Source organism: Hylobates moloch, unplaced genomic scaffold (assembly GCF_009828535.3).
Source record: "Hylobates moloch isolate HMO894 unplaced genomic scaffold, HMol_V3 SCAFFOLD_23, whole genome shotgun sequence".
NCBI lineage: Eukaryota > Metazoa > Chordata > Mammalia > Primates > Hylobatidae > Hylobates > Hylobates moloch.
The window spans coordinates 2815451-2843444 of NW_026652298.1; the positions used below are offsets into that span (position 1 = coordinate 2815451).

At 39.6% G+C, this 27994-nt stretch overlaps 1 protein-coding gene across 1 annotated transcript in view; it reads left to right on the top strand.

Annotated features, from left to right (window-relative positions):
• Window positions 1-7231: 7231 nt before the first annotated feature.
• Window positions 7232-27994, top strand: part of ITGA2 (integrin subunit alpha 2) — a 67073-nt gene continuing 46310 nt past the window's right edge. Inside the window, exons 1-4 of the mRNA XM_058434238.1 lie at window positions 7232-7322; window positions 9277-9397; window positions 25005-25114; window positions 27791-27882. Coding sequence (XP_058290221.1) covers window positions 7232-7322; window positions 9277-9397; window positions 25005-25114; window positions 27791-27882 — 414 coding nt within the window. The remainder of the gene's footprint in view (window positions 7323-9276; window positions 9398-25004; window positions 25115-27790; window positions 27883-27994) is intronic.

Here is a 27994-nt window from a genome sequence, read left to right on the forward strand (position 1 = left end):
CTTCAAGCTTAGGCATCTGCTGCACTGGAGGGGCCAAAGTGTTCACGCTCTATATTTTCCACAACACTCCGATGGGGGAATGCCAGCCAAAGCTCTTTGTTGAGGTGGTGGGAACAGGATCCATGCTCACTTTTATGTGACAGCAGCTGTGGCAGCATGGCTGCGTGCACATGTGTCAGCTGGGGTGGAGCTCCAGAAGGAGCAGGGCGGCAGCAATCTGCTGGAGGTGCATGGTAGCAGCACAGCAGGAGCAGGGCACCAGCGGGGATGAGGTTGCCAGTATTCTTGGTGCATTCATGCCAGCATAGCAGGCTGCCCACACATCAGCTGGGGGTATGGTAGGATGAGCATGCACTGGCATGGGAGGAGAGACAAGGTCTTCTGGCATGTGTGGGCCAGCAACGCAGTGTTGGGGGGATGTGGAGGGGTGTGAGGCGTGGGTAAGCACATGCTGGCAAAATGGTGGGGAGAGGCTGCAGTTGGGGAGGCTGCCGTTGGGGGAGGCTGCAGGTAAACCATTGTGTGTCAGTAGGGGCTGTTCTGCTGGAGCCCTCTGATGGCCAGGCATGGTCTGTCAGTGCAGGAGCTCTGATGAGGTGCTCTAGGAAGCACTCTGGTTGGGCATCTGAAGCTGCTCTGCAAGCGGCCATGGTCAGGCTGGAGCTCTAGGAAAGGCCAGCAGACAGGAGATGCTCAGATAGGACTGGCCCCATCCCACGGGCAAGACTGCCCTGCTCTGTCCAGGTCCAACAGTCACCCTAAGGCTATAGTCTCCTATAGGAGCACGGCAGGCCTTGAGGGATGAGCGTCCTTGGCCATATTCTGCTGTTGTTAAACCGTCTGGGCTCCCCACTGGCTGGAGTCTGCCTCAGGCACGTCTCTAAGCAGCTGTCTTTGTGTCAGCTCAGGTGTCCGTGGGGGTCGTGAGTTCTGCTGCTAGGATGCTGGAGGTCCGTGGCAGGAGCAGGCCACTCCTCACCTGTTCAACTGACCCCAGAAGTTGCTGGGGACCAGGAAGGATTCCTGGTGCTGGGCAGCCCCATGTAGGGCTCCTAGCTTTCTCCTCCTTCAGCCCAGCATCCGCGTCCTCCCTCATCCACTCTCAATGCCTTCCCTGCAAAGACCTGTTCAGAGTGTGTGCCAGCCTTCCCAATGTCCTGGTTTCTCGGTCGGAGAGGTTTCTCCTGGCGGCCTCTAGTCAGCCATCTTGGCTCCCGTCCTGGTATAGTTTTTGAGTAACACAAAGAGGATTATAGAAAGCATATAAAATATTTGTAGAAATTACATTTATTCTTGAAGAGGTCATATCTAAAATTAGTGAAATACTCTTTAAAACATTTTGTTTTTTAGGCTGGGCACGGTGGCTCATGCCTGTAAATTCCAGCACTTTGGGAGGCCGAGGCGTGTGGGTCTCCTGAGGTCAGGAATTCGAGACCAGCTTGACCAATATGGTGAAACTCTGTCTCTACTAAAAATACAAAAATTAGCAGGGCGCGGTGGTACACGCCTGTAATCCCAGCTACTTAGGAGGCTGAGATATGACAATTGCTTGAACCCAGGAGGCAGAGGTTGCAGTGAGCAGAGATCGTGCCATTGCACTCCAGCCTAGATAACAGAGCGAGACTCTAGTCTCAAAATAAATAAATAAATATATAAACGTCAAATAAATAAATGAAACATTTTGTTTTTTAAATAAAAATAAAGGGTACTTTAAAACAATAATTTTAAAATAAGTTGAATCATTTAAAAATGATTCAATGATTTATTGAACCACAAAGGATAAAAGAAGTAATTCATATATAATAAGCAAACTCATTAATTTTTTATCTTGAGCAAAATATATAAATTAGTTACCCACGGTCACCTGTGACCTAAAAATATTAAATGGAAAATTTCAAAATTAAACAAGTCATAAGTTTTAAATTGTGCATCGTTCTGAGTAGTGTGACAAAATCTCACTCCATCCTGCCCAGGATGTGAATCGTCCCTTTGTCCAGCATGCTGTCTGAGGCCCCTGTCCATTAGTCATGTAGGAGCCATCTTGGTTATCAGATCAACAGTCATGGTACTGCAGGGCTTGTGTTTGAGTCACCCATATTTATTTATTTATTTAGAGATGGAATCTTGCTCTGTGGTCCAGGCTGGAGTGCAGTGGCATGATCTCGGCTCACTCCAACTTCCACCTCCTGGGTTCAAGCAATTCTCCTGCTTCATCTTGCCATGTAGCTGGGAGTACAGGCATGTGCCACCATGCCCAGCTAATTTTTGTATTTTTGTAGATATGTGGTTTCCCCATGTTGGCCAGGCTGGTCTTGAACTCCTTACCTCAGGTGATCTGTCTGCCTCCGCCTCCCAAAGTACTGGGATTACAGGCGTGAGCCACCATGCCTGGCCAAGTCATCCTTATTTTACTTCTAATGGCCCCAACGTGCAAGAGTAGTAATGCTGGCATATTATTATAATTGTTCTATTTTATTATTAATTATTGTTTTTAATCTCTTATTGTGTCTAATTTTATAAGTTAGATGTTATTATAGGTACGTATATATAGAAAAAACAGTATATACCGTATAGGGTTTGGTATTACCTATTGTTTTAGGCATCTACTGGAGGGATGGGAGGGTCTTAGAACACATTCCCTGAGGATAAGAGAGGATTAATGTAATTCTCATTCCTGCACTAAGAACGATGTTTACCACATCATAAATATTCAATAAGTCTATTGAGTGAACAAAAAATAAATAGGAAAATAAAATCTGTTTATTAACTGTGTGTATAAATTCATTAGTTTTGTATTATGGACAGTTTTGAATAGAGAGAGAAAAACCATAGAATCATGGAGAAAATATCACAAGTTATCATACAGATATGAACAAGTTTGTACAAGACTTATTACAGACATAGAGTTCCATGGAATTGAAGTGTTATTATGTGACCATTTGAGTTACTGAGATGAAAGACATTTATAACCATTGCACTTTTAAGTCTATAGGCATAAATGTAGGGATCCCATTCTTAGGACATGCCTAGCAAATCAAAGTAAGAGTCAAATGCAACCCAATGGGTCAGAGTTTCCTTTCTATATTATAAATGATATATTTGTGCATGTGACAAAAAGATTACACACTGCAGATGAGGTTGAAATACAATAGCTCATGCTTATAGTCCTTCTAGTCCAGGGTAGGAGAAACAATTTTCTTTCTTCCTTATTTTATCCCAATTCTTATTTTTATTTTATTTTTTTATTATTATTTTTTTTTTGGTGAGGTGGAGTTTCACTCTGTCACTCAGGCTGGAGTGCAGTGGCTCGATCTTGGCTCACTGCAACCTCCACCTTCCGGGCTCAAGTGATTAACCTGCCTCAGCCTCCCGAGTAGCTGAGACTACAGGTATGTGCCACCATGTCTGGCTAATTTTTTTTTTTTTTTGTATTTTTAGTAGAGACGGGGTTTCACTATGTTGGCCAGGCTGGTCTCGAACTTCTGGCCTCAGGTGATCTACCCACCTTGGCCTCCCAAAGAGGTGGGATTATAGGCATAAGCCACCGTGCCGGCCTTTTTATCCTGATTCTTATACACTAAAGGAAAATTTAAAAGCAGCTACATTACACTCAGAACTGTACTGTTAGTTGTGTTACTATTCACATATATTTTTATCTTTTTCTTCTATTCCGAATATTATTTTTGTATTTTATTTTCGTTAAGCACTTTCATCCTCTTCACAATTGCTGTTTTTTTAATGGCAGGATAAAACTCCATCTAGTTTATATGCTAACATTTGCATATTCACGCCCTTAATCTTGGACATTCAGATAATTTTAATGGTGGTTATTAAGAACTAATTTTTTTAGATTGCTAGAAATTATTAAAGCTGTTTAATATATATAAAGTGTGTTTTCTTAGGCCACCTCAGACTGAGAGATGACATAAAATACAAAATTGTTATTAGCAAAATAGAACTTCTGTGGCCCAGCCACCTACTTACACACACAGAGAGCCTAAGTGCCTAAACACTGTTTTCTCATTCTTCCAGAGTAGAGAACATTCTCCCAGACTCTAGAGCATGGTTCTCCTGGAAACCTTTGCTGCCCCTAATTGTGTGCCCTGTGTCCTGGTCACTGTTGCACCACGGCCCCTGCCCTCGGCATGCTCTAGTTGTTCACTATCCTCTGCCCTCTTCCCTGTCAATTCTTCTGCAGCTACTGAGGACCAGTCCCTCAGGCATGGGAGAAATGTGCTCCACCTTCTTAAAGTAATGACACTCTGTGCTCACAGTTAGAGATAGGCCTTACAGTTGTTATGTTTTTGTTCAATATTTAATGGAGACATTGTTCCCCCTAGAAGTGCAGCATGCATCTTCAGGAATGGGCCAAATTGCAATCTGAGACGCTATGTCAAAACCACACCTCTATTCCCAAGTCCACCTCTTGCTTTGGCCTTTGCTCTCTTCTCTTAACCTAAATTTCTTCCTATGTATGTCCCTGGGCACCTTTTGCAAATGAGTCCCTTCTATGAAAAACCCATCCCTGCCCCTGGCCCTTCAGTATATATAGATATGCTCAAATTTGCATTGACCACAAAAGTTAGACCCTTTTTTTTGCCACCCGTTACTACAAAATGCATCCTTCAGTTCTGACACTGATATCATAGACATCAACAAACTTCCCTTGCCAAATTTTTGTGGTTGAATATAAAATGACATGTTTTATTTTATACATTATTTACGCTTTTGTTGTTAAAAGACTTTTTCCTTTCTGAGTTTCACTGCATTTTTTTTTTTTTTTTTTTTGGAGACGGGGTCTTTGTTGCCCAGGCTGAAGTACAGTGGCACAATCACAGTTCACTGTGGCCTTGAACTCCTGGGCTCAAATGATCCTCCTGTCTCAGTCGGCCATTAAGATTACACATGTGAGCTGCCATGCTCAGCCTTTGCTACATTTTTAGCACAAAAGTAGGTTAACTATATCCAATCCCCAATCATGTTTCTCTTTTGAATTATAACTTAAAATTACGCTCCAGAAGAAAGTAGGAGAATAAATTTCATATTTACTAAAATTAATTATTAAGTTATTGTTTCCAAAAAAATTATTTCAGGGATGGTCAGGAATCCTCAGGAAAGGAGATCCTGTAAATTTTTGTTTGTTTGATTTAGAGACAGAGTCTCTGTCACCCAGTCTGCAGTGCAGTGGTGCCATCACGGCTCACTGCAGCCTGGACCTCCTGAACTCAAGCAATACTCTCATCTCAGCCTCCCAACTAGCTGGAACTGCAGGCATGCCCCACCATGCCCACCTAATTGTCTATTTTTTGTAGAGATGAGGTCTCATTGTGCTGCCAAGGACGGTCTTGCACTCCTGGATTCAAGCTATCCTCCTGCCTCAGACTCTAAGAAAAATAAGAAATCTACATTAGTTAACTTATGCTTGACTATCTGGTTTACTTATGGATATTAAAATGGCAACCAGCCTGTTATAATCTAGGATGAAACACTATCCCCTTTTTATTGTGAAAATAGAGGAAACTAGTTAGCCCTGCATGAGACAAAATGTATTTGGTGTAAGCTTTGGTGAGATTTACTGGAATACTTTGGCCTGGTTACTGTCGACACATGTGTGACAAGGTCACCTTTGTTAAATATGTTGAGTTTGCTATGCTGTTATTGCATTTCCAGGCATTCACATGAGGACAAAGAAGGAAGATTTATACTCTGGGTGATAATAGGCTCCTGGCAAAGCCCAAGTCAGTTGAAGACTCACTGCATCTAATAGAGAACTGGAAATGTATAGATTAATGAAGCAACCTATGACTTTCTGTGCCAGACTTTTCGCCATTGTCGTACTCTTCTCTTTCACACCCTATACCTATGTTTAACATGATGTTCCCGGTGCCTGGGATGAACTTTGCCTTCCTCTTTATGTAGTGAATTCCAACTTGTCCTCCAAGATCCAGATTAATTCCCATCTCCTCTGTGAAACCTTTGAACTTAGATTTACCCTCTTCTCAATACTGAGCTCAACGCTCTTTTTACCACTCTTTATTTTAACACTTATATATTTTGATGCCATTTTTTAGTAAAATTACCATAATGGAAATGCAAAGAGAGCAGGGAGAGTTTAGTTTTATTTATTTGCAGTATCCTCAGGACCTTAAAAAATGCCTGGTACAAAGGAGCTGTATAAACATATGTTGAATGATCCATTCTTTAAGTACGTATAGACACATGGGCATGGTTTGGAGGAAGGAAACAAGGTGAACCAAATATGGTTCGTATTATCCATATGATTCAGTTGAGCTATGAGGACAGACATCAGAAGATATAGGCACTGGGACTGCAAAGAAGAAATAGATGTTGAATTAGACAGAATACTTCTATTAAATTTTTATGAGCTATTTAGATATCATATGCCAAGTGTGAAATGATGACAGATATTTGAATTGTAAATACATATTAAGAGAAAAAGTATAGAGAATTGAGATTGTCCAGATTTATCAAAAGAGGCAGGATATAAAGGGAAAGATTTAAGTAGCCGAAAAGAGATTTACTATCAATGGAATGAAGGGATGGTGATAAAGAAGGCCATGCTTTGTGAGGAAAAATGAGTAGATCATTTATGAATAGAAATTCTGGACAATAAAGTTGAGAGATGAGCCAAACCTAGACTCAGAGTGGGTAACATTGCTCAAGAAAGGCATTTAGCCTTCATGAGTTTCAGTTTCCTTATTTGTAATTTGTTGATAATAGCTTGGTTTTGCAGTTTCACAGGATTGTTGTGGCACTCAAATGAGTCAGGATGATTCTGACATAGGCAGACATAAGCATTAAGAAACAGTAGGATGAGAGTTGGAATAAACATTATAATTTAAATAGAGGAAAAATACTGGAAGGAAATACATCTGAATTAACTGAACTTACAGTAGAATGAAAAGATTATGAATGATTTTTCCCTCGAGTTTTCTCTATATTCCAAATCATTATTGAAGAGCATATAGTAATTAAAATGCATTTTATTAAAAAATTATCCTAGGTGCTGAGAAAGTAAGAGTGAATAAAAGAAACAAGGTTTGACTTCTCAAGGAGCTTACATTTTAGTAGGCACAGACAAAATAATATGGCTATATAAGATAGTTTTGGATAATTGCTCTAGCAGTGATACAGTGATGAAGAAGGGTGCTGCTGCTACACAGAGGGGCAAGAGAGAGCAGAGACCTATTTGAGCAAAGTCCTACATGTCATGTTGGGGGAGGATGTTATAGGCAGTGGAACAGGCAGCTGCAAAGCGCATAAGCGGAATGAGCTGCATGTGTTCAAAAAACAGAAGGAAAGTGAGTGTGGCTGGAACACAGGGAGGGAGGAGGAGAGTGGTGGGAAGTGAAGTCAGAAAGATACAGCAGGGCTCAATCATGAAGGACCTTTGAATCTACAGTGAGGAAATTGGATTTTATTCTCAGTTCTATGGCAAGACCTAAGTTAATAATATACATCTATGCATATATAGTAACACATACATGCCTATATATGTGAACTGCTGTATAATTGAACTGCTAAATGATAAAATGAACTCCATCATAATTTCCTGCCATTAAATGATCTGCCCAGGTCTAATGAATGGGGAAAAATGAGGTCGTTGTATGTACAGTCACATGTGTCCTTTCCAGAATTAGGTATTTTAAAGGTGAAAGCAGTTTGGCATCATCCCTCCATGCTAATATATTAGACGATTGATAACATATTCAAATAGCATTTATTGAGCTCTCCACAATGGGGTGAAGATAAATGTTGATTGAAAACACCAGTATTTTGCATGCCAATTCCGATTCTCTGCTTAATTTGCTGTTATTTTCTTTTGCATTTTTTTGTTATTCAAAAATAAAAGGGAGCAATGGTGCATATGAAAAATAGATGTTAAGGAGAAAATTTGCAGATGTTAAGCTTTGTAGATTTTTCTATAGAGTATTTCAGAATGAGTATTTTTATTTCTCTTCATGGCAGCACATTATTCGTAAGAAATAAAAAGCTGAATTCCTTGTGTGGACAAATCCCTGATAGAGTGATTTTGGCACTTAGAGAGGCACGTTAACTACTTAAAGTCCCCGTTGCTTCATCATTGACTTCATTATCCTTTTGGAGCACTCTACAGAATCTGCTCCCAGAAATGCAGAGGCACAATGGAAGAGCAAGCCTTTTTCTTCCGGCCTTTCAGTGCCTAAAACAATAGACATATGAAATACTGTGCACTTGCAATGCTGCCTAGAAAGTAGGACATTTCTTTGTGAAAGCACGTGCTAATGGAACTTTGATGTCAGTTTTAAAGAGTCTATTCTGTCTTCAGTGTCTGCGAAGGTAAATATTGATCTTAAGCAACATGAGGCATATTCTTATCTCCAGAGAGAACATTAATATCCAGCATTAATGCTGTCAGTGTCAGACAGAGAAACATGATTTGCCTTACTCCTTTCCTTCATTCCCTTTCCATCAGAAATAAGAATTTAAAAAACAATAAAGTCTATCAAGGCTTTATCTGCCTTGGTCTTTGTTCTGTTTTTTGAAATGATTAGCATTTCTCAATCATTCAGAAAGAAGCATCAAAAACAAAACCACTTTTGACCGTTCCCACTGGAATAAAAAAGATATGACACCAATCCCTATATTTCATCCTCAAAAATGATAATGATTCCTTCTGAAAGAAAATGATAACAATTTTCAAGGAGCCGTGATTTTCTATCTCCTTTGATGTAGTCATCAATGCCTTTTCAACAGATGTTTCATATAGAGTCCATGTCAAGATATTCAAGGTGATTCAGAATAAATAGATGATACCCTTCAGTCCTTGTCCTTGGGTGGCTTAGAGAGAGAGAGTCTTGTTGTTTTGGGAAAGACAAATATAACTCAAATTACTTAAGAATACTTAGAGGTAATTTAGTGGTTTTAAGACTTGTGTTCAAATTTTGCCTTCATCCTTACCTCTTTCCAGCTGTGAGATATACTTGTCCCCTGGAACCTCAAAATTATCTGCAAAACAAAGATAATATTAGTAACTATCTTCTAGGGTTGCCATGAAGATTAATAAGATAATGAATTATGCATATATAGTATTTAGCTTGGTGCCAGGCCTCCAAATAAGTACTTAAAAAGCAGTAGTTATTTTTTCTGGGTAAACGTTGATAAGTAATAATTATTAGGTCAAGCAAGTTTTCTTAAAAATGGCCTTTGAGAATTATATGACACACTTATATTCATGAATTGTAAATATGTGCTGTTTCATATTTTTCTTAACAGGCATTTTAAACTGTTGTTTGGCATACAATGTTGGTCTCCCAGAAGCAAAAATATTTTCCGGTCCTTCAAGTGAACAGTTTGGCTATGCAGTGCAGCAGTTTATAAATCCAAAAGGCAACTGGTAAGAGTATTCTCTTCCTTATGATTTCAATAGAAATACAAAATAAATTTCATATTTGACTTCAATTTCTTTTTCAAATTGGTGCCTGACTGTACTATAAATGGGTGGCTCTCAAATATCCTTAAATGAACAATCTTTCTTTGAGAGTTGACAACTGCAGACTGATCATTAATGGGATGGTATAATGGTTCATTTTTAAAAACCTGGATAGAAAATTTTCTCTAAATTTTCAAAAGCAAATTTATAATACCAGTTTTGACCATTAATACATAGGTAGGTAGATTGATAGATAGAATGATAGATTTGTCTTCATTTCTTATCATGTAAACTGATATTCATTGAACTTTGTAAATCATCACCTAGTTATTAATGCTATCTCTGGGCCATTTCTAAATGGTAGAATTGTTCCCTAAATTTTTTTCTTTAGCAAGGTTTTGTCTACTTGCTTCATTCTAAGTTAGCCTTCTCCCCTCCATGTGGTGAAGGGTCCTCACAAACATCAATGCAAAATGTACAAAGGTGGCTTTCTGTAGCATATTAACACCTTTTATTTTTGCCCCAAAGTGCCCCCAGTTTTTTCATGCTATGTGATGGTTACATTTTCAAACCATGGCTATTCTACCCTGGTGAAAAACAACCACCTCGGTGGAGATGGAAATCTAGTTCCCGTAATAATAATGCACGTGAACCCAGAGAAATGTGGTGATTTGAAAGTTGTATTTGAGAAGAAGAGCTGTAGCTCCTATTCTGCCAGAGTTAATGCCCACTTTTAGACACGGGTCCTGCCATGGGGGCCTTATCTCCTTGTTGCAGCAGGAGGCTCCAGACCATCCCCACTCACCCTGGAACTTCAGATTCTGAATCTCCACTCTCTAGAGCTCTTTTCAATGATTAAATGGGCTGTCGTTGGCTTATCAAATAAGAACTGTAATGTATGGCCAAGTGCAGTGGCTCATGCTTGTAATCCCAGCACTTTGGGAGGCTGAGGTGAGAGGATCACTTGAGTCTAGGAGTTAGAGGCCACCTGGGCAGCAAAGTGAGACCTCATCTCTATTAAAAATCTAAAAATCAGCTGGGTATGGAGGTGCATGCCTGCAGTCCCAGCTACTCAGGAAGCCGAGGTGGGAGGTTGGGTTGAGCCCAGGAGTTTGAGGCTGCAGTGACCTGTGTTGGCACCGCTGCACTCCAGCCTGAATGATTGAGTAAGATCCTGTCTCAAAAAAAAAAAAAAAAAAGACAAAAACCATAACTGTAATTCATAAGCCTTTTTGTCTGTGTGAACTTCCATTTGATACTCTAAACAATTGAATTCAAAGAAAGGTTCAGGATCACATGTTGGGGCATGCCTGTCTATTTGATGAGGAAACAAAATGAAATCATCCCCTGAGACGGCGGCATTTCTCAGGAGGCATCTTGGAGGATGTAAATTGTGAGCTGGCTTTTAAGCAGTGGGGATCAAGAGGCTGGAGATGAGTATTAACTAATGTGAGGAGACTTGGAAAACAATGCATGTAGAGACAGTTTGTCAATTGTCTGGAAGGATAAGAACATCTGGTTTGAAACCAAAGATTAGCAATTATTATAACCATTTGGGATACGAGAGAGAGTTGCATGTCTAACAATTATCAAATGATGCTTTGATAATCATAAAGTGGTGAGGAGGCTAGAAAGACGATATGGTCAGTATATTTTGACCTTGGAATCTAGCAGATGAAGTAGCTAATGACCCACAGTTTTAAATATTCAGCTCTAATTTTTTCCCTGAGACTGCTATATTAAACAATTCATTCAACATCTCAACTTTAATGCCCAGTAGACATACCAAACTTAACTGGGAGAACACAAGTATCTGATTTTCTGCACAAGCTAACGAGGCCAAAAATCTTTGACTTGTCTTCTTTCTCCTCCCCTATATCTTGTCCATGAGCTAGTCCTGTTAATCCTGTCACCAAAATACCAATTATACCTGGCCGTTCCTCACTGTCTCTCCTGCTGCCATCCTGATGGAAGCCAAATCAGCTCTTACAAGGCACTGCTGCAGAAGCTTCTCCACCTGCCTTCAGCTTCCCTTCCTGCCCGCTTTATTCAGCTCTCTTTGCTCTAGCCAGCGTGAACTGTTAAAGACATGGCTCAGCCAGGAACAGTGGCTCACACCTGTAATTCCAGCACTTTGGGAAGCCAAGGCGGGTGGATCACTTGAGGCCAGGATTTCAAGACCAGCCTGGTCAACATGGCGAAACCCCATCTCTACTAAAAATACAAAAATCAGCCAGGTATGGTGGTGGGCGCCTGTAATCCCAGCTACTCCAGAGGGTGAGGCAAGAGAATCGCTTGAACCTGGGAGGCGGAGGTTGCAGTGAGCCAAGATCAAGCCACTGCACTCTAGCCTGGGCGACAGAGTGAGACTCTATCACAAAAAACAAACAAAAACCACAGCTCACTCCCTAGATTAAAACTCCTTAAAAGATGCTCTGTGATTGGGTGTCAGCCTGTCTCTCCTATTATCATCTTTTACACCTTCTCCTCTGCTTTCTATGCTCCAAGGACTAAGTCTTTTGTCTGTTCCTTGAACATGCCTAGCTCATTCCTGTTGCAAAGCTTTTTCAAATTCTTTTCTCCTGCCTGGAAGAGTCTTCCCTAAGATCATCACTCAAATGGTTTTCATCTTTCAGTCTCAGCTCAAATGTTTCCTCCTCATAGACCTTTCAGAGCAACCCTATCTATATAGCGCTCGACTGCTCTCTGAGTCACTCTAGCCTTACAGGTGGATTTATTTTCTAACGATTAGTATTATCTTAAATGATCTATACTTGTTTATATGCTCATTATATGTCTCCTGCCACTGTCTCTGAGTTCAGGGACATTGTTTTGTTGACTGCTGCATTATCAGCACCCAGAGTTATTTATATCTGGCACTGAGTAAAGGGTCAATAATTATTTGTTAAATGACTAAACGGAAGTCCCAATTCTAAATGATTCATCCCAAGTGCCATACAAAGTGAGCTATAGTAGACTGACTTTAGATGTATGAGCTGAAAGGGAGCTTCAGATGAACTCCACTGTTCTAGTTCATAGACATGGCCTAGCTGAGGACATCTGGCACCGAGTTTGAAGCAATTCTTTTAAGTAACAGCTTTCCTGGACAGAGTAAATCTAAGAGAAAGAGCCACCATCAGTAATAGACATTATTAAAGGTGATAAGCCTTTCAAGGATTGTAAGGGGCTCGACCACTGGCCATGCCGTAGGTTGGAAGTTGAACAAGATGAAAAGGGACACAGAGTTGAGAGGATCCCACCAGGCAGAGTTCTGGGAACATGAGGGGCAGCCATATCTCCTTTCTCTATCCAGGATTACCTCTAAGTATCCAAGACATGGTTGAAAGACAAGTATATCTGCAGTTCATAGTGAGATCCTAGTGCTGGTAAGACCAGGGACACTGGACATTTCTAAATCCTGCCTGGACCTTCTCATGACATCCCTGAATGATGTATAAACACAGGACAATAGGTCTGGGAAGCAAGGCACCACTCTATCATTGGCTGGGCCAGTGCTTTGAACTCCAGTATAGAGCTTTCTGGCAAGGTGTAGCACTGAGATTAGGCTCAAGGCCTAACCACCAGATGATATAAGCATACCCCACCATGCAAGAGGAAGAGACAGCACCTGTCTGACCTGAAGGGCTGAACCATGTGGAATTCAGAAGCAGGAAGGACAGAGAACAAAAGTTGGCCAGGCAAGTCTGTCTGGGTCCTTTCGTTGATCTAGTCTTACGAAGCAAAGAAACAAGAGAGGCAAAATCATGGGCATGATTTTCTAAACTACATGAGGTGCAAAAAGTGCAAAACATAGTTGTTGGCCTTAAGGAGTGTAAAATAGAGTCAGTGAGGAAGATTTATATGCAGAATAGGCAACTTTGAATAATACAGAAGACATCACTCAGTGTAAACCCCTTGCAGTTAATGGTGTTTGTTTTCTTTTAGAGTCGCTAGCTGTAATAACTTCATATTAAGAGCTCATTTTCTTTTCCCAAGGCCTGGATCATTAGAGAGACAAGGTTTTCTCATGACCTCTGTCATTTGCCCACCCCTGCCAAGGTACCTTGCCACAGACGGCAGGGCTGTGGCCAGGATCCAGGTGAGTGGGTTATCCCATTACAGTGCTAGAGTGGGCCACTTTAGGACAAGCAGTCTTCACGACTCTCCGGCTCAAGGAAAATTATATGAAACTTGGAACCCAGAATTGCCTGTTTGTTTTGACAATGGGCCCTGTGCCCTTCTCTACTCTTAATTTATGACAGTTGCATAGGCATTATGGAAGTAGCAGATGTGGGAAGGAATGTTTAAACATTGACTTTCCTTCTGATACTAATCAAGTTAGCCTTGGACACAGAAAGTGGTGTGACCATGAATTATTCCTTTAGCAAATTGTGAGTTCTTTTTCCATGGATTTATCATATAATACATGCACACACACACACACCCACACACACACAACTTTGTTTTCTTTATTCCCTTACTGCTTATTCTGAAGCTGTCATTTTGGTACCTTTTACCTCTGCTTACTTTGACTTTCTTTATAATCTGTCTATCTAAGTCCTGACTTCACATCTTTCCCTCAGACAACTCACTGAAGGCTCTAGTCTGAGTATTCTTAAATCACACTCTGTTATTTTTAAAGTACAATTTTAGCTCTGTCATGTGTGCCATGTTTTCTAAGAATTTATGGGCATATTTACATCAGGATCTACCAGATTTTAACAAAATAATCTTAACTCTCTTGCTAGTTTCATTTATGAGACTTTCATTGCACCATGAACTTCAACTCTAGAAACAGTGGTGACACGGCTTTGATAATTCTGGAGCCTTTTTAAGAGTCTCAAGTGAGCGAGATAATTTTAAAGCAAGCTGACCTCCCAAGCAGAGTACCTGGGCAGCCCTCTGGCTGTAAGTAAGGCTGTGGTCTGTTCTCTTTTCGGTGTAGGTGGAGGGCCATCCCGCTTCAGAGCCCTCACTTCACACACAGGATGTTCCAATGTGGATGATGCAATTCTTATCACAAACAATCTACAAAGGATTGAGATATGTTTAAAATCATTTCCTGGAGTTTGTGGTGATATGCACTCTTTCTGTTTGTCTAATCTGAAGGCCTGTTGCAAGAACAATCTGAGCTCATTATGTGACTCAAAAACCAGAGAGAACTGCAATCACTTGTGTGATGAGGACTGACTGGGAATTAGGGTATTTCCAGTTGTAGAAATGTCTTTCATTCTAGCAAAGACTAGTGCATTCTTTTTCCTTAAAGTGAGAGGAGAAATAGAAAGAACATATGTCATAGCAAAAAATAAAAATAAAAAAAAATCCACCTATCATATGAGCTTATAGTTTTAACTTTTTAATCGAGAAAAATTTTAATAAAGCTCTACGTGTGTTATAAATATAACATTGTTATCCACAGATGTGCCTGTAAGAGAACTTTAAAAAATAAATAAAAAATGTTTAATTCTATAACAGACATCAAAGATTATGTCACATGATACTTTGATAATAACACCACCTGGTATTTATTGAGTACTGTTTCCTTGCCAAACATGTAATACCCGTCATTACTCTAGGAGCTCTGCAAAATTATTACCCCCTTTACAAATGAGAGGAGTGTGACTCAGAAAGGTTAAGTAATTAACCTAAGATTACAGAGCTGATAATTAATAAAGATAGGGGAAGCTAATGCAAAATGAGACAAAATGTTCCAAATGTACATATTTTTGTAAGTATCCAAGAAGGAGAGTGACAGGATGTAGTTGGCATTTATGAATAATATTTAAATTTTATTTTATTTTATTATTTTTTATTTTTATTTTTTTTTTTTGAGACTAAGTCTCACTCTGTTGCTCAGGCTGGACTGCAGTGGCGCGATCTCGGCTCACTGCAACCTCCACCTCCCGGGTTCAAGTGATTCTCCTGCCTCAGCCTCCCAAGTAGCTGGGACTACAGGCGTGCACCACCACACCTGGCTAATTGTTTATTTTTAGTAGAGATGGGGTTTCACCATGTCGGCCAGGCTGGTCCTGAACTCCTGACCTCAGGTGATCCGCCTGCCTCGGCCTCCCAAAGTGCTGGAATTACAGGCTCCACTGCACCTGGCCCCTAAATTTTATTTTAACATAAACTTTATGAAGTAAGAGAAACTTTCAGAATCTTGAATGGAAAATTCTGTTACAGAATTTATAGCATCATTGGCTTTACCATCAGGTGTTTCCTGGGCAAAGATGATACTTTCCATCCATCTTTTCATCCTCTCACAGACAGGAATTTCTTGTATGAATATACTCAGGAGCCAGAGCACAAGGGTTTTACCCTCAGCTTCCCCATCACTCCCTGGGTGACTTTGTGAAAGTCACGCAACTTCTCTGGAGCAGAAAGTATGCCATCCCTATCAAACTGGATGTTATGAGCACCTTGTGTGAGAATAAAAGTAAAGCACTTCAGGGCTGGGCTCGGTGGCTCATGCCTGTAATTCCAGCACTTTGGGAGGCCAAGGCAGGCGGATCACTTGAGGTCAGGAGTTCCAGACCAGCCTGGCCAACATGGTGAAACCCCATCTCTACCAAAACTATAAAAAAGTAGCAGGGCGTGGTGGCAGGCACCTGTAATCCCAGCTCCTTGGGAGGCTGAGGCAGGAGAATCACTTGAACCTGGGAGGCAGAGGTTGCAGTGAGCTGAGATCACACCACTGCAGTCTAACCTGGGCGACAGAGGGAGACTCCATCTCAAAAAAAAGCTGGGTCCTCTCTACCTCTTCCTATCCCCTCAACCAATTTTCATCTGTCATGGATGAGCTTCCATGCATATTGGGTTAACTTCAGTCCATTTCTTCTTCTTCTTGGCCAAGAATGCTATTCCAATCCTCTTTCCAAAATAATCATGTCTTTGTCTTTTATGATATAGCCTTTTAAATATTAGCCAATTATCATCCTTTATATCTCTTTCAAAGATAAAAGTCTCTTGCCATTAGGTTGTCCTGGCAGTGCCATTTAACATGCCAACTTCATTTATTCACAGAGTTTGCTTTTATTTTAATTAATTAATTAATTAATTAATTAATTTGAGACAGAATCTCAGTCTATCACCCAGGCTGGAATGCAGTGGCTCAATTTTGGCTCACTGCAACCTCTGCCTCCCGGGTTCAAGTGATTCTCATTCCTCAGCCTCCTGAATAGCTGGAATTATAGGCATGTGCCACCGTACTAGGCTAATTTTTTTTTTTTTTTTTTTTTGAGACGGAGTCTCACTCTTTTGCCCAGGCTGGAGTGCAATAGGGCAATCTCGGCTCACTGCAAGCTCTGCCTCCTGGGTTCATGCCATTCTCCTCCCTCAGCCTCCCAAGTAGCTGAAACTACAGGCGCCCGCCACCATGCCCGGCTAATTTTTTGTATTTTTAGTAGACACAGGGTTTCACCGTGTTGGCCAGGCTGGTCTCAAACTCCTGGCATCAAGTGATCCCATCTCAGCCTCCCAAAGTGCTGGGATTACAGGCGTGAGCCACCGAGCCTGGCTCTCCTTTTATTTTAAATTCATAATATAAGTATTCCTTTTCTTCCATTCAATTTTATTTTTTACTCATAACTTAGTCCAGTGTTTGATTCTGTAAAGACATTAGAAAACCAACTGTAGTATATTCTTACACTTTTATTTTAACTTTAAATACTTATTGTTAAAATTTTTATAAATAGTTATTATGCTATTGCTGTACAATTAAGCCATTCTCAACACTATTAATACAGGTATCCAAAGTGGCATGTCTCATATCAACAATGACAATCCCCCAAGAGGCGGAGGTTGCAGTGAGCCTAGATCATATCACTGCACTCCAGCCAGGGCAACAGAGTGAGACTCCATCTCAAAAAAAAAAATATCTATAGTAGGAAGGACACTTTAAATATCTCCTGATTTGCTTCTTCATTCCTTCACTCTGGATACAAGTTTGTGTGTGCACCTACAAACACATGAATACATACATACCCATTGTTTGTAACTCGCACGTGGGACAGATATGTTGCTCCAGAATGTCTGCTGTGCTTTAATGATCTATAAAAATCCTCCATGCCGCACCAACGAGTCTTATAATTTTAAGCTTTCCTCTATGATAATGTGTGAATATCTGTTTCTGGAATAAAGTTCATTTACAAAGGTGGTTGGGACTTACACACACACCTTCCTAGTATCTGGTTGTCTAAGACATTTACATCCATCTAACTCCATCTACAGAAGGATCTGGGGAATGCTAAGTGGCACAAGTGGAAACTATTTATTAACTTGCTATGCCCCATATGATGGGAAAGCAAACAGTGCTTCTCTAGAAGAGTTCTGAGGGAACTTAATATGGTAAAAAGAACCAGCGATTTTGAACAAAAGGGTAGGGGTGCAGATATATAGGTTTTGCTTTCACTTAGACCCTTAAAGTCAGTTTCTTTAAATGAAAACATACGTAGTTAGACACTTGACCTCACAGAGTGTTTATAAGGATCAAAGGAGATAATGCACATAAAAAATGCTTTATGAGCTATAAAGCAGTTTACAAATGTTGCTATTCCAGTTTTTATCATTGATGAAACAACTATCTGCCAAAGCACCTAGTTGAAAGGTACTAGCTCGTGAGCTTTGATTTGCAAAATGTAGTGGTCTTAAAATTATCCCCCTCTCTCCCTCCAATAGCCAAGAACAGGAATTTGTATCATCATGAGGCTTTAGGGTTAATATTTTAGCTTTTGATTTTAACTTCAAGAAAACTGCATGTTGGATGAGAAGAAGTAACATAATTAGTTTTTATTGATTGTATTTCTTCTAGTGCCAAAGCCAATTTCTGGAATTTTTATGAGACAGAACAGTAAGCTTAAGATATTTTAGCAATAGTGAAGTCAGTGGACTCTTCATCACGAAACTGAGAGACGTTGAGGGTCCAGCCATCCCGCTAACTGAGGAAACAACGTGGAAGCGTCAGAAGTCTGAGGCAGCATAATGAGGCCTAAATACTAAAATTGCCTTTCAATATATGCCAAAGAATTTAACTATTAAATTTATAATAGCAGTATTTCCAAATAAGACCTAAACAATGAAATGACTCTTTTTACCTGTCTTCCTTCTTCCCAGAGATGAGCAGCCTTCACGGGTGAATTCTTTCCATCACAAACTCATTTTACGTTTACCAGCAGAAAGCAGGTACCATTTAGAGCTCACCAAGCACCTTGTGTTGTCCGTGGCCTGGAACTAAACAATATAAGAAACAATATTTATATTTATATACTATAGACTTTGAAAATTTTTACATGCATGTAGATACAGTAAGTTTCTAATCCAAAGTAAAATATCCCCTTGGATGGCTCACACACCTCTCAAACTTAGAATATCTCACAGTGAACTCTTGAGCTCTCCTTAATCGCAAAGTCTTGCTCTACTGACGGCATTCCCTACCATACTAGTCTGATGGTAGTGACTAGTTTCTTTTAGTTTCTCAGCCAAACACCTTTAGGCTGTCTTTGACTCGTATTCATTCATTCATTCATTCATTGAAAGACCAACTCCTCAAGAAGTCCTGCGGCCCCTACCATCACACTCTATCTAAAACAAGACCACCTCTTACCACTTTCCCTTCTGCCAGCCCTGTATGAGCACTCCATCATCTGTTGCCTGGATGATTGCAGTTGCCTTCTAAGTACTTTACCTGACTCACCTGTGCTTCAATGCAATCATTCCCAACAGCATGGCCTTCAAAATTCTTCTACAATATGTCATATCACATCATGCTGTACTCAAAACCCTCCAATGGCATTCTCATTTCCCTCAGTTGGAAAGCTGAGGCCTTCTATTAATCATTACATACGAGTCACTACATGATCTATCATTACCAGTAGGACTACCATCTCCTTCCACTATCCCCCTCACTCATTCTGTTCCAGCCACAGGGCTTTTGCATTTGCTGTTCCCGCAGCCTGGACTATTCTGCCACTAGAGTCTTAAGGTTTACTCTTTAACCTCCTTCAAGTTTTTACTTAAATATTGCCTTCTCAGTGAGGCCTTCCCTGACCATTCCAATAAAGATTATACTGCTCTCCACCCCACACTCCTAACTCCAGCCTGCTTATTTTTCTCCCAAAGCACTGATCACTACCACTATATGTTTTACTTACTTATTACATTTACTGTCTATTTTCTCCCACTAGAATGTAAGCTCCTCAGGCTAGAAACTTTTTTACTGATTTATTTACTAGTATATCCTCGGTACCTAGAATGAGGTCTGGTACATAATAGGTCTGGCCACCACGTATAGACTCACAGATTGTATACTGCACAAGGCCTGGACACACCATTCAAAGAATGGTGTCCCCTGGGGTTGTGTACCATTTCAGTCCCCGAGAGCCCAATAAACATTTGTTATAAAATTCAATAAAACAAAATGTTTTGCCCTACTATCTTAAGTACATCTCTCTCAGTAATCTCTGGTAAAATCTCTAGTATTGAAGAAAACACTTGGAGAATTTACAGACTCACAGACCAAAGGAAGATATTTATAACAGCCCCTAGATTGTGGGTTTAAAACTGTCCTACCTACACCACCATAAATACTGCTTGCTAACTAAACAAAGTATTTTGAATTCCACTGGAGGTAGGCAAATTGGCTGTGTTTTGAAAGTCTACATAATCACTATTTTCCCACAAGATAATTGAACAGTAAGTGTTATTTAAAGTAGTCTTGGAAGAATTCCCAGTTTCACTGGAGGAAAAGAAAAGTTTATATCTTGGGATTTTGTTTTGTTTTCAGAATCAGCACACAGGCCTGTTCATGCAACTCTTTTGTCTGGTTGGGATTAAGTTAAATCCATTACTTCAAAGAGGTTTTGCCATACTTCAACAGGTATACTCACCAACATATCCATTTTCCCACCTTGGTAACAGTCTCTTCTGGTGTGTCTCTTCCTGCACGTAAAATTTCATAGAGAAATATAACAGCCTCCCTCATCTTCCTGTCTGATTAATTTAAGAATGTCACAATTTTCTTGGAATAGCCATTGGTGATGTCATAGCCTCTTCTTATGAGGGTGAGTTGTCAGGAACTAGGATTTCACCAAGGCCTTAGGGAGTGAATGAGGAGGAGAGTCTGCTGGAAATGTTTCTAATAAAGAAGGTAAGCAAAGGTTAGTGACTTCTCTGTAGTCACCAACATGACCTGTAGCCTACTTACTAATGTGGTTCACAATATTTAAGAAATGAGTCATATATGATGAGGAAACCCTTGTTCTTCAAGAGTTACCAAAATGGTCTGGTTTCCCACTGTTTTCTATTGCCTTGTGTTAAGAGTTTAAGATAGCATAATACTGTCAGAGATGTATTTGCATGTATCTTTCAGGGAATTTCAAGTGCTTCCACATCCTTCTTGTTAAGTGCCACACAACTGCACAGATGCTTACTTTTCTCTTCTTTCTGATCAACTTAGAAGAGCTGCAGTTTTCACAGAGGTAGTCATGATGTTATGGCCCCTCCTGCGCTGCAAGGTTATCAAATCCTGAATTCTTAGAAAAGGTGGTAGGAGGTGACAGGGAGAGTGTTCAGGGAGTGCTTAGTTGAGAGAAAAAACCAAATAGTCTTCTCAGGAAGAAAATGGCTAGTTATTGCAGCTTTGCTACCAGAGGCTCTGATAAAACAAACAAACAAACAAAAAAACAGTTAAATTTTAGATCAGACACACTTCTCTGTTGTTTCTCAGCAAGCCTCTCTTGGGCTATGGTGAGGATGGTTGGAAATGTGCATAATAGAATCACCCGAATTTGGTATTTGCATTTGGTATTGTCTGAACATACCCTGTTCCTACCTGTCATTGAGTTTGTATTTGGTATTGTCTGAACATACCTTGTTCCTACCTGCCATTGAGAACAGTGTAGCCTAGGCCCCACAGTATGGATGTGCCCTCACAGGACAGCCATGCTTGGTGTCCAGTCTGCAGCCCCTTCATATATCACACAGCCACACACCCCTTCACATAAGTGTGGCCTGACTCCCTGTGTCTGGTTTCTAATCCATGCTAGTTCTAGAACCCACCTCATCTGCTGAGATCATTTTCCCAATCTGGGCCCTCTGTCAGGACTTCCTGCAGCTAAGAGGAAGGACGCTAGCCTAAGGGTTAAGAACCTGGGCTTCCGCACTTGGTTTTCACTAGCCGTGGGAACATGAGCAAGTCACTCATCAATCTATGTCTCAGTGATTCCATCTGTAAAATGAAGAGTAAAATGGAGATAAGATCATCCCCGGTGGCCAGGCACAGTGGCTCACACCTGTAACCCCAGTGTTTTGGGAGGCCAAGGAGGGTGGATCACTTGAAGTCAGGATTCCAGACCAGCCTGGCCAACATGATGAAATGCCATCTCTACTAAAAAAGTGCAAAAAATAGCTGGGCATAGTGGTATATATCTATAATCCCAGCTATTCAGGAGGCTGAGGCAGAAGAATTACTTGAACCCAGGAAGTGGAGGTTGCAGTGGCACTGCACTCCTGAGTGACAAAAGAAGAGACCATCTCAAAGAAAAATAATAATAATAATCTCTGACTTCTTCTGCAGATGAAATTAGATTATCTTTGGAAAGCCTTACACATAGTACCAGATGTTGTAAAATTTACTATAATAGGAATTAATTAATGAATGCCAAGGGGCAGAGCCACACTTCCTATGATAGTTCCTTGCTATAAGGTGCTATTTTGTTCTCTACATTTACTCCATAGTAAGCTTTTGTTTGAGAAAAAAAATGCCAGTTTGGTGCATAGTAGATATGCAGAGGCTGGGTCAGGAACAGATGACACAATAACACAATGTAACAGAATATATAATGCTTTCCTCTCAACTTGGTTGATTTGGTTTTTTTTTTTACTTTTAATTGGACCAAACAAGCAGAAATACATGCTCCCCAGAAGAACAGAAGTAAGGATTTTCTTTGGGAGGTGGAGGCGGGCGGATCACCTGAGGTTAGGAGTTTGAGACCAGCCTGGCAAACATGGCAAAACCCCCTACTAAAAATACAAAAATTAGCCAGGTGTGGTGGCGCAGGCCTGTAGTCTTAGCTACTTGGGAGGCTGAGGCAGGAGAATCACTTAAACATGGGAGGCGGAGGTTGCAGTCAACCAAGATGGCGCCACTGCACTCTAGCCTGGGCAACAGAGTGAGACTCCATCCCCAAAAAAAAAAAAAAAAAAAAAAAGTAAGGATTTTCTACTTAACTTTTCCTTAACCAGGAAACTCTTTTTTAAATAATAGCATAGAATCATCCATTCATTTGCTTGTTCATTTGTTGTTGTTTTTAACTCATTTGTTCAACAAGTGGTTATTCATTGCTGCAGGCACAGAATTCCTAGCCCTCATGTACCTTTCCTCTCTAGTGAGGGATTTAGTCAGTAGGAAGGCAGCTATGGGGCAATATGATTTTTTTTTAATGAGAAGTGGAAAGGTCAGAGGCTATGTAGGTACTTAGAGTTACCTAGAGTTAAAAGAGCCGGGGGACTTCCTAGAGGAAGTGGTGTCAAACAGGAGATCTAACTAATGAGTAGACATTGCCAGGCAAGAAACAGCATGCATGAAGGTTTAGAAGCAGCAGAGACTCTGATTTGAACGAGGAGCTAAATGCAATATGACTGAAATGTGATTTCAGGAAGACGCATAGAAAAAGCCAGGGTTAGAGAAGGAAGTTACAATCAGATTCTTTCCTTTTTACACTTTAAGATATGTTCAGCATGCAAAAATCGGAGTTATTGCTGTGTAATACTACTATGAAATGAAGACCTGTACAGATGGAGAAACTCAAGGCTCTGGAAGACAATTTTCTTGGTACCGACTCTATAAGGTTCCTAATTTCTTCTGAGCCATCATGAATTTGAAAGACATCAGATATGCTCAAACACGCATTCCAATTCTGCACTGGTTCCCTCCCTTCATTAAAGTGGCTATTGGGACTTACTAACATCCAACATTCAGATTTCTATCTTTTTCAAAAGTCTTAACTTATCTGCCTGGTATTATTTTAAACCTAACTATAGTAATATTTTAAAAGGTAAATTATGGTAAATTATTAGCTCATGAGAAGAAAAAATCTTTCAGCTCTAACGTTAAGGCTAACTGAATTAAAGTGTGCTAGAATGCTCTATATTAGTTTGAGAATAATTTTATAAGATGAACGAGGAGAGAACTTATTACTGAACTATTAACTTTCAAAATAATCTGCATTTTCCTTTTTCCCGATTGTTCATGCTATTCTGTCTGCTAATACTTCAGGTTAAAACCTTCATCCTTTGGTGTCCATTTTTGTAACCTTGGACCATTTTAATGTTTTTTCTACTGGTAAACTAGATCATATATTCCAGGTCATTTGAATTTTTATTTTACTTGTCATATATATCTAGTTTTACTAGATTTAGAAGACAGCAGTCTGCTTTAATCCTTTTGTATCTACTGTACCTCAACATGGGGCATATGTTGTTTAAATGATAATTATAAAATATATATACAGAAGGCTCATGAACGAATTTTAGTTTCTTTGATATTTTAATCCTTCCCAATATTGATATGAAAAAAACCAGGAAGCAAATATGCTTCCATATTAATTGAATGCTGCTGAGTAACCTGCTGCAGTTTCTAAAGATCAGACTGATACCTGGGCTCTTTCTGTGCAATCTTCTGTGGTTCTAAGTGTCAGGTGAGTGCTTCTGCAAGAAAACCTGTAGTCTCTAGGTGAAGTTCTGAAGGAAGTGAAACTAACCAAAGGAAGGAGGTAAACGCCAATCTCATCCTGTATTCTAGATATATGCACTTTGTTACACCTAAAGATAGTTTGTAACGTATTTGTTCTGTATTTTTGCTAAGTATCCCCATATAAAGACAGTTAGCATAAAGCCACTAAGGTAAGATATCTGCTCTCTAAATGAGTCAACATATGAAAATGCTTAGGGCATAGAAAGCACTCAGCGAAGGCTAGTTGTTGTTCTTGGTTTAGATTTGGTTTCATTCTTTAGAGCTGTGCTGAACAATATGTAGCCATGAGCCACATGTGACTACTGAACACTTGAAATGTTACTTTTCCATATTGAGATGTGCTGTAAGTATAAAATCTACACTGAAGTTCAAAGACTTAGGAAAAACAAATGTAAAATATCTCATTACTAATTTTGATATTGTGTGCTAGTTTTGATTGCATGCTGGTTTGGATATATTGAGTTAAATAAAATATATTTTTAAAATTAATTTCAGCTGTTGCTTTTTATGTTCTTAATGTGGCTGGCTACTAGAAAATTTGAAATTATATATGTGGCTAATATTTGTGGCTTGCATTATATTTCTATTGGACAGCATTGCTTTAGAGAGACTTTCTAGGGTGTGTGGCAACGCAGCAGTATTACAGACATTGATCAAGGCTCTTTACCAGCTAAGCAGAAAGGAAGCAGGTCAAATCATAGCTGAACAAATATAAACTGTTCACACTGAAATTTAAATGTGTTTTTCACTGTTTGTGATCAGGTTTATCTTTAAGAAACTATACTTAATACTTTGTGTCGAATAAAAAAAATCTGTTTCTAGGTTACTGGTTGGTTCACCCTGGAGTGGCTTTCCTGAGAACCGAATGGGAGATGTGTATAAATGTCCTGTTGACCTATCCACTGCCACATGTGAAAAACTAAATTTGCAAAGTAAGTTTAAATTTACTTGCAAAGCAAGTGATTTGTCTTAGACTCAACTGAACAATAACATCAAAACAATCATTGTTCTGTCTTAAAGAAATATAGACAGCTTTTTTTGCCCTTATGTCTTGAGTAATATGGGGCACAATCATATCCAAATTTCCAAAACAGTTTGGAGACTTGACTTAACAAGATGTGTGGAAAATGTGCTGTCTCCTGGATCATTTACCTCCAGACCATGGACTGGTTTCCATCAAGATTTAGAATAATTTTGATGATTACTTGCAGAAGTCCGAGGCTATCCATATTTCTTTCTCTCCTCTTTGCAAAATAAACCATTAAGTTTGGAAACATCAGTACAAGGGCTGTGTTTGGAGGTGCCAAAAACACTCTGTGTTTCTTGTTATGTCTAAATGATGGCATTCTAATAAAATCCTCAATTTGGAATTATTTGCTGTTTTAATTATCCACATCTCAGATGCCTCCTATTAATGCCAAAAAATTACTAAAGGTTCAAGGGTAGACAGCTAAATGAGTGACATTTCCATGTAATATGCTGATACAAGTAAAAAGTCACTCACTTTGATCATCATCACATCAGCAGCAGCAGCAGCCTAAAAAAACAGCCCTGAGGACTCAAAGAGTTCTTCTGAAGAACTGAGGCATGAATTAGAAAAGAGTGTTGTGAAAATCAAGGGAATGAAAAGTTTCAAAAATAGCGATTAAGACTTGGAAACAAGGGCAGGGGTGTTTCTTACATATCTCTGTAGACCTAATATCTAGAATAATTTATGGCACATAATAGGGCTCAATAAACTTTTTCAGTGAAGTAGAAGGAATATCAGTAGTGTCAAATGCTACAGAAGTTGAAGGGGATGAGGACTGAGTAAATGTCTTCAGCTTATTTAAGCAGGTTGTGGGTGATCTAGATCAGTGATCTCCAAATTTTTTGAGCACTCAGTATATATGTGTGATTTATATATATATATAAATATATATTAATATATATATTAATATATATTTCTAATAACACAAATATATACATTTGGAGTGAGTGTTCAAAGCTTTATTATATAGTCCAAAAATTTTAGTATATCACCCCTAACATATCATATCACTCTTAACTTCTGAACACTCATTCTTAATGTATATATTTTTATTATTTTTAAAGCTATATACATGTACTGGCCTATCTTCTCAATAATACTTTCACATAAAAATAAATTTTAAAGAATAGAAGTTCTATTATTTTCTGTCTTCATTCTAACAGATCATATTTTGTGTAACTTACTCACCTAGAGGATAAATCCACCAGTGTTATGGGGATAAAATAGATAACAAAGAATTTAGGAGTGTGTCAGTAGTGAATGTACAAGGAGTGAAAGTTGACCTCTATTTCCAGAAGTTCAGCAGTGAAGTGGGAGCTGGGAAAAACAACTCTATGGGATAGCAGAGTTAGAAGATTTTTCTAGTAAACAAGAGGTGATACTTTTCTTAGGGAACATGGAGGCAGCAGTAAAAAGGGATGATTTGTCCAGGATAGAGTTAACTGATTAAAATTAATGTCACTTGTACCTGAGAAATAGAGTCTTAAAAAGAGTTCTTCCTTCTCTAAGACACAAAGGAAGGAGAGAAAAATTAGGAGTTCTAAGAATGATCTTTACAGAATGATTAGAGAAACTGAGATTACCCTGGAAGTCTGATTCATCTTCTCTGCAGTAGTCGTTGTTCACTGAGTGATGGGATCTGAGTTGAGATTGGAGGCTTGAAAAGAAGGGGTGAACTTGGCCGGGCGTGGTTTCTCACACCTGTAATCCTAGCACTTTGGGAGGCCGAGGTGGGTGGATAGCCTGAGCTCAGGAGTTCAAGACCAACCTGGGCAACACGGTGAAACCCCATCTCTACTAAAATACAAAAAATTATCCAGGCATGGCGGCATGTACCTGTATTCCCAGCTACTCAGGAGGTTGAGGCAGGAGAATTGCTAGAACCCAGGAGGCGGAAAAAAAGGTGAATTTTACAAAGTAACCTAGAAAAGGAAGGAACAATTAAGTGACAGAGGCAATGATGGCTTGGCAGAGATTAGAAACATGACTGAATAATGGTATTACTAGAGAGAATTGCAATGTTCAATAACTCGAGAATGGATACAGTGGTTGATGCCCTAGGTCGGTGGAAGACAGGAGGTGGAGAGATTTATTTAGTATATTATATGACTAGTCTAATTTCCTTTTAACTTTCGCCCACTATTGCTTTGAGCCAGATTCTATCATAGGGCATTCTTTGATAACCCTTCAAGGATATTTTTACTGACCCAGAAAAAAAAAAAAGGGCATTAGATAGAGCTACTATGACTTTCAAAAGAGAGGCAAAAATGGTGTCCTCAAATGTGTTTTGTTTTGCCAGAATATTGTAAAAAAAAATCATAATGAAACATCTCTAAGTCATACCCTCTCCAGAGCCCACTCCTTATTGTCTTATGCTCTGCAGCCTCGCACATTAATGTAGGTTACCAGATCACTGAAAGCATCGCGTTTCCCCACACTTCATTATATAACTCAAGTGCCTATATTGATGACACTAAATTCAATGCTACATGCAAACATGGGTGTGCCTGTTTTTTTAATATCTTTAAGTAAATAAGGAATTTTTAATCACTTTTAAAAATTGTTTTCCCTTTGAAAGCTTCAACAAGCATTCCAAATGTTACTGAGATGAAAACCAACATGAGCCTCGGCTTGACCCTCACCAGGAACATGGGAACTGGAGGGTTTCTCGTGAGTGTTTACTTTACAAATCATTATTCCTCTCAAGAAAGTATGTAGACAGTGTCTTCTCACCATCCCTCCCAATCTGGGGATTTAGATGCTTAGAACTTGCTTTTTGATA